The sequence below is a fragment of the Tachysurus vachellii genome, chromosome 8 (assembly GCF_030014155.1).
Source record: "Tachysurus vachellii isolate PV-2020 chromosome 8, HZAU_Pvac_v1, whole genome shotgun sequence".
NCBI lineage: Eukaryota > Metazoa > Chordata > Actinopteri > Siluriformes > Bagridae > Tachysurus > Tachysurus vachellii.
In genome coordinates, this window is record NC_083467.1 from 24549002 (window position 1) to 24556501 (window position 7500).

At 41.7% G+C, this 7500-nt stretch overlaps 1 protein-coding gene across 1 annotated transcript in view; it reads right to left on the reverse strand.

Moving 5' to 3' along the window:
• ube2e3 (ubiquitin-conjugating enzyme E2E 3 (UBC4/5 homolog, yeast)) overlaps window positions 1-7500 on the reverse strand; it is an 86134-nt gene that overhangs the window by 76205 nt on the left and 2429 nt on the right. Inside the window, exons 2-3 of the mRNA XM_060877037.1 lie at window positions 4985-5199; window positions 2049-2099 (exon numbers count right to left, since the gene is read on the reverse strand). Coding sequence (XP_060733020.1) covers window positions 2049-2099; window positions 4985-5187 — 254 coding nt within the window. The 5' untranslated portion in view covers window positions 5188-5199. The remainder of the gene's footprint in view (window positions 1-2048; window positions 2100-4984; window positions 5200-7500) is intronic.

A 7500-nucleotide genomic window follows, 5' to 3' on the forward strand; every position in this document is an offset into this window, starting at 1 on the left:
AAGTGTTTAACACCATCATCTCAGGTGTCCTTCAGACCAGCACGGTGTGGCTACCTCCACATGTCAGGGCTCACCAGTTTAGTGACAGACACATTAGGGAAATTCACGATCAACACTGGTGCTATCTTCCAGGGAAGTGTGCTGTCCCCACTGCTCTTCCCCCTTTATACAAATGACTACATCTCTACCAAGCCGTCTGTCAAACACCACAAGTGCCTCATGCGGGATTCGGACACGGAGACCTTCACGTTCCTGGGATCTGCCACAGTATGTCACAGGACCTGAAATCAGATCACCACAGTGGAAAAATCCAAGCCCAGGATGTATTTTTTCTGTACCTCAGGCAGGCGCCGTGGACGCAAAGCTGTTCGTTCTATCACTTTGGTTCTATCCGCCGAAAAAAGGCTTCGACGGACCACGAGGACTGCTGAACGGATTGGATCAGTAATGCACCCCTGCCCTCTCTCCAGGATCAGGAAGTGAACTATGAGAATAAATCACATGCTCTGCACACCCTAGCCATGACCTTTTGAACTCCTCTCCTCTACCAGACGCTACAGATCACTTCGCACCAAAACAACCAGTCACAGGAACTGTTGTTTTGGGGTTTTTTTTGCTCACAGGCCATCTCCCTCGTGAACGGTTAATCCACACTAATCTTCTCTAATGTGCAACTGTTTGGCTGTAGTACGATATACGACATCATAACCCACATTTACTGCCCTGCTCAGGAAATACTGCTGTATCGGTGATATTGGTCTGACTTTTTTTTTCTTACAAGTTCCTTGTGTGTGTAAGCTCGCTCGGCCGATAAAGCCGTTTCTGATGATGTAACCGTTTATATAAAAGTTTGTGGACGAATCGATATTTTGTGGCGTGTCACAGAAATGTGTTCGAGACTCGTGAACAGAAAAGTATTTAAAACCACCAACCCGACCCCCAACCAGCCCAAGCCCCTCCCCCGTGCCTCCACCTCCCCCATCCCATACAAAACAGAAGAAAAAAAAATAATTTGCGTACCTATAATTAGCTTAACACCATCTAACAGCATCTTGTCGAATAACACAGAAAAAACCTGTTACAAATACAAGATATGTTTTGGGTTTTGTGTGTGTGTGAGTGTGTGTGTGTGTGTGTGTTGTTAGTTGTTATTTAACATTAATCTGTTACCACTAAAACAGTGTATATGGGAACCTCTACTTAATACCACATCATACACAATACGAAGCAGTGTACGATTCAGAATTTTACGGACGAGACTCAAAAACAACAGCGATGCGGGAAACGATCCTCGATCCGAATCGAACGGAAGTCCACGCTCTCGCTGTCGGATTGTCGTGTCTAAAACACAGACGATGTTAGGGAGCGAGTCACAAGCAGGAACTGCACGGCCGGATCCAAGCAAGTAGATGCAACAAAAGTCAAACGTGTACGGAAAAAACACTCTCACTCACTCTCACACACACACACACACACACACACAAAATGACAAAAGCTTTTTGCTCATATTCAGTGCTCAAAATTTGGGAGGCGGGGCTTAACAGCCAAGACCCACATAGGGAAATAAAAACTCCTTCACCAAGAGAGGGCCATTGGATACAGAGTTCAGCTACACTGCAAAGTTTTGTTCGTGTTTGCAAGATGACAGCAAGTCGCACTGCATCCTGAAACAGGTCGGCAGGTCTGGGTGACGAGATTTGGCAAATTCATAGAAAAAAAGATTTGTGAAAATGGCTGATTAGTTTCTATTAGTAGAAATGGAAAAGCATCATCCAGAAGGTGACATTAAACCAAAGCACCGCATCCCCTAACACACTGTTCATCTCTCAGTCCCTTAATAATAGTAAAAATAATAAGAATAATAACAGCACTGTAGCGTCATGAACACTGTCGGTGAAAATAAAGCCCGGTCCTGTGGAGTCTCTGGTCTCTCGTGTTGAATTTAAAAGCAACAGCAGCAGGTGGTGTTTAATGGAAATGCTCCTCTTCAGCTTCTCGAACGCAAACAAGAGCCGTAAAAGTGGCTGAAAGAGCAATAAAGTGCCTACCTGCAGTTGGGTGGAGGATCCAGAGTGATCTCAGCTAGCTCCTTCTGGATTCTGCATGAAAGACAGGAGAGAGTGAGTGAGAGAGAGAGAGAGAGAGAGAGAGAGAGAGAGAGAGAGGAGCAGGGGACAGAAGAGACAGAGGGAGGGGATGTGAGAAAGAGAGAGAGAGAGAGAGAGAGAGAGAGAGAGAGGGAGGAGGGGATGAGTGAGATGTATGTGCATGTGTGTGTGTGTGTGTGTGTGTGTGAGAGCAGTTGTGCGTATTTGAGTGCCCTCTACCAGAGCAGTGCTAAGTGCACGCCTCAATCCAACTAACATGGCTGCTGCCTCTTTGTTCTCGCAGGCCGGAGCCCAATCTGGGGGAAAAAAAATTATAAAAAATGGGAAAGAACTTCTGATCCAAAGGCCACGCCCCCTCACCCCAAGGCCACGCCCCTGGTCGTTCTACCCACTTTAAGCACAAAAGCCTGGCTGTAAATGCTTCCATGCAAATGAGGCACAAAGGGAGGGAATCGAAGGGGATGGGAGAATTTGAGTATCTGACAGGAGCTCCGAGGGACTGTCACGAAAGCATTAGCAGCTGAGTGAGAGTGCGTGAGGGCAGGATTTGGGATGTTTTCAGCATGAGGGAGCGCCGTTTTAATCGCCCTTGCTTCCCGCACATAAAGAGCCTGCGAGCTTTCCGAGACAAGCGTGCGCTTTTTTTCCTTTTTATTCCATTGCTCCGGTTATAAGTGACATGGTGATAGGAAGCAGCATTAGAGTTCAGACCTGTTCAGAGATTTACTTAAAATAAAAAAAAATAAAAAATGATGTGAGGTTCGAAAGCACATAGTTCCTAAACAGATGTCAGGGAAGAATAGCCAGGGGGGTGCCCTGGAAAGATGAATGGAGACGTTTTATAGTGAAGAGTCTGTCTGATTGGTCACGTGAACAAAACAAGTGGCCTAAAAATACACAACATGGCCAAAGGTATACGGACACCTCGTCATCAGCTTCCTTCTCTTTCCTTTCAGCGGAACTCACTCACTCGCTCACTCATTTTCTACCGCTTATCCGAACTACCTCGGGTCACGGGGAGCCTGTGCCTATCTCAGGAGTCATTGGGCATCAAGGCAGGATACACCCTGGACGGAGTGCCAACCCATCGCAGGGCACACACACACTCCTTTCAGCGGAACTAAGAGACTAAAACAAGTCAAGTGAAGAAGCTTTTTATTGTCATTTCAACCATATATAGCTGTTGCAGCACAACACTGCTCCAGCATGACAATGCTCCTGTGCACAAAGCACAGATCTCCATGGAGACACGGCGTGGAGGTTAAGATTGGAGTCAAAGAACCTCACAGAGCCCTGACTCGGACTCAACCCCGCTGAACACCTCTGAGATGAACTGGAACACCGGATAAACCCCAAAACCTCTCAAACCTCACTGATGCTCTTGTATCTGAATGAACACTAATCCCCACAGTGACACTCCGACGTTTCTAAGTTGCGGTCTATGTTGTGTAACATCTGAAAAACAAGTTAGTTCCTGTTCTCACTGACAGTATATCAGCTGTCAAAAAAAATAAATGAATACAAGAGTTCAAATACAGCATGTCATGTTAATCCATCAACTCTAGGATTAGGCGTTTTTTGCTAGAATGGAATTAAACCCCAAATCAAGCAAAGATTTTCTTTGGCAGATTTCGGCCATATCGTGTGACATGATCACAACAGGCACCGAGCCAAAGCCCTCTCCCGTGTGACATGAGTACGGCGCTCGTAGAAAGTCATTACATACGTGTCTTCACTGGTAGAATCCCGTGCTTGCAATGTCGTCAGTTCACAACAGCTTTCCCGCGCAAAAAAAAGCACAAGCCGCATCACAAATTTTGGAGTACCGCAATCAAACATTTTTGGCCTTAACGATCACGATGAGACTCCTAATAGACTGATTACTAATTACTACAAACTCCTGACACTGACACTGGAGACTAATAAACACTCCGCAAAATCTCTTCGGCAAAAACCTCACACGTTTAAATAATTACGCTTTAAAAAGGAAAAAAATTAATCTGTTTATCGCACAAGATCCTGTGGATGAGCTGTTGCTATAGAAACGGTAAGGCGTTACAACAAGTTTTACTTCATTTTAAAAGCTGCTTTTATGGGAAATGAATCAACACAGTGTGGTATAAATAATAATGAGGTTAATAATAATAATAATAATAATAATAATAATAATAATAATTATTATTATTATTATTATTATTATATTATAATAATAACAATAAAATAAATAATGATAATGATAATAATAATTAAAAATAATAATAATAATAATAATAATAAAAATACTAAATAATAAATAATAATAATTAAAAAATAAACCTAATAATAAATAATAATAATAATAATAATAATAATAATTATAATAATAATAATAACGTTTGCACCAATGCCATTTTTTTGTGTATGTGTGTAACGATTCTCTTCCATCTAACGCTTGGATAGAAATAATGATCCTCACTGAGCTATTTGACTTTTTATAGCCCTTCAATCTATATTGCACTGATTATTAAAAATCCATCAGGTCAAGAGAATGTTACTTTTGTCCTTTCTTCCAGGCATCGGTTTAATTCCCAACAACTGAAAGGATGAACGACGCGCAGGCGACGTTTCCTGTACGTGAACGCAGAGTCAGCTCACGTCTACGGTACAGCCGTGGTTTAACGGGTTACACGTTTACCGAGTTTTAATGCTTTTATGTAGTAGCTAATGAGCCTAATAATCGCTCGGGGTATTGCTGTGGTTAATGAATAAACGCAGAACAACCTGCGCTGTCTATGAGTTCTTCCGAAGACTCTCGGAAAACGAGCGTGTGGCGACGGTAAGAAGTCGGCGGCTTGTTATCCGTCCTTCGTCCCGTGACGTGTGTGGGAAGAAATTACCTTTTGGCGCTGGACGACAGCTTGGCCGGGGTTTTGCTGGACTGTTTGGATGCTTTCTTCTGCTGTTGCTGTGGAGGTGTGGCCTGCTTCCTCTCTTCCTGCTCCTCGACCTCTGCTACAGGAGGATCTCTCTGATCGGCATCTGAACTGCCGCTGCTGGTGCTGGGACTCTCGTCGTCTGACCTCTGCCTTTCTCCGGACATTTTTTTCCCCACCTTGGATCAAAACAAAGAGGTGGTTATAAGCTGGGAAAGCAGGCTCAGAGTGCAGTGCTGCGGTGTTACTGCGCAGGAAAGGTGAGAAATACGCAAAAGGGGAAAGAAGAAAAAAAATAAAATCATTATATAGTGATGCAGCAAGTGATAAATGAATACTTAATGATGTAATGACACGATGATAAAACACTGATAAAGCATGTTGCCTGTCTTCTGATTACTATGTCCAGCATGATACTGAAATCTGTTCGGTGACCTAAACGTGCTCTTTTATTCTGATTAATTAGCCAATTAGAAAGAAAGAAAGAAAGAAAGAAAGAAAGAAAGAAAGAACCAAGACTGAAAATTTGCCAATTATAAACCAAAATGTAAACGATTTTACAATAAAAGTCTTGTAATTCCAGAATAATAGTTATTAATGACAAATAGTAATAAACAGAAATAAACAGAAACTCCCTGTTGCTATGGTAACTTAGGTGTCTGATAATAATAATAATAATAATAATAATAATAATAATAATAATAATAATAATAACTACAACAACAACAACAATAATAATAATAATAATAATATTAATAACTACAACAACAACAATAATAATAATATTAATAACTACAACAACAACAATAATAATAATAATAATAACTACAACAACAACAACAATAATAATAATAATAATAATAATAATAATAATAATAATAATAATAATATCACATTACATTGTGCTACAGACAACTTTTCAATTTTGATTTGTTTTAGATTCTGATCAGTTTTTTTTTGTTTGTTTTTTACGTGTGATATCCGAACCAATATTAATATAATTCCATCTTGGAGATCAAATAAGTGCCTTCACTATAACCATTTATAGACATATCATACGTTCTTCCTCCAGGGGAACCATTCAGATATGGATGTTCTATATAGACCTCTACTAAAGACTGTTTGCTGATCAGACGACCTGTTTATGAAGAAGAAACCTCGAGGAACCTTGAGGGGGGAAAAGAGAAAAGTCGCCTTTGTTTTTAAGTGCAGCGTTTGCATTCCTGAAGTGTCGGGAAGACAGCGTGAGGACAGTCGTGTCTTCTAGTCTGTTATTTTTTGATGTAACGAAGGAGCGGTGAGGGACGACGGGACCGTGTTTGGTCGTTGCGGTGGATGTTTTTCTGTGAGTACAACAGTAAACTCCGGTGTTAAAAGTAGCTGAATAGTTAGCTTGAGTTTGACCTTTGGATGATTTTATAGCTTTTCTGTGACTAAACTATTACATCTCAATATCACAACAGCTGACATTTTCATAATACACACCATACACAAATAAAAAAAAAACCACACACACACAAGAAAAAAAGTGAAAGTGAAAGTGACGTGACATACGGCTAAGTACAGTGACCCGTACTCAGAATTCGTTCTCTGCATTTAACCCATCCAAAGTGCACACACACAGCAGTGAACACACACACACACACACCATGAACACACACCCGGAGTAGTGGGCAGCCATTTATGCTGCAGCGCCCGGGGAGCAGTTGGGGGGGGTTTGGTGCCTTGCTCAAGGGCACCTCAGTCGTGGTATTGCCGGCCCGAGACTCGAACCCACAACCTTAGGGTTAGGAGTCAAACTCTCTAACCGTTAGGCCACGACTTCCCCCAAAATATGTGTAACGAAATAGATCCAATCCAATAAGCTGCTTGCAATCAGTGTGTAAATATATGGATGTAAATAAATAAATAAATAAATAAATCTCAGCAATGTGTTTAAAACCTAATTTATCAGAGTGTTTTATATAGTCACACAGCTCAGCTCTCACCGCAAACACACACCATGAGACGTCCGGCAGACCCTCTAACGTGAAAACATCGCAAAGCCAAGAATCGAGCCAGGAAAAGATATTTCATACATCCAGTATAGTAAAAAGATCCTGTTCGCCAGCCATAAAAGTTCGTTCAGAAAATGGAAAAACGTTTACAGATGTGAGCTCATGACTAATATTTCATTCATTTAGAGTCCTCATGATGGACCACTTGAGCGTCATCGAGTACAATCAAGCTTTTCTCAATCTGACATGCATTATCGTTACTTTCGTTCGCCTCCTCGGCACAAACTTCGTCCTGTCTTCCTGTCTGTCTGTCTGTCTGTATCCTGACTGTCATACTGATCAAGAAATAAACACACACATGCTCACAAAGAACAGAGAGAGAGACAGAGAGAGTGACATGACCAGCAGGATCCAATTACTTACACCAAACTGGTGTCAGTCTGCAAGGACATGACGGATGCACCTTTATTTTTCCCTCCCATA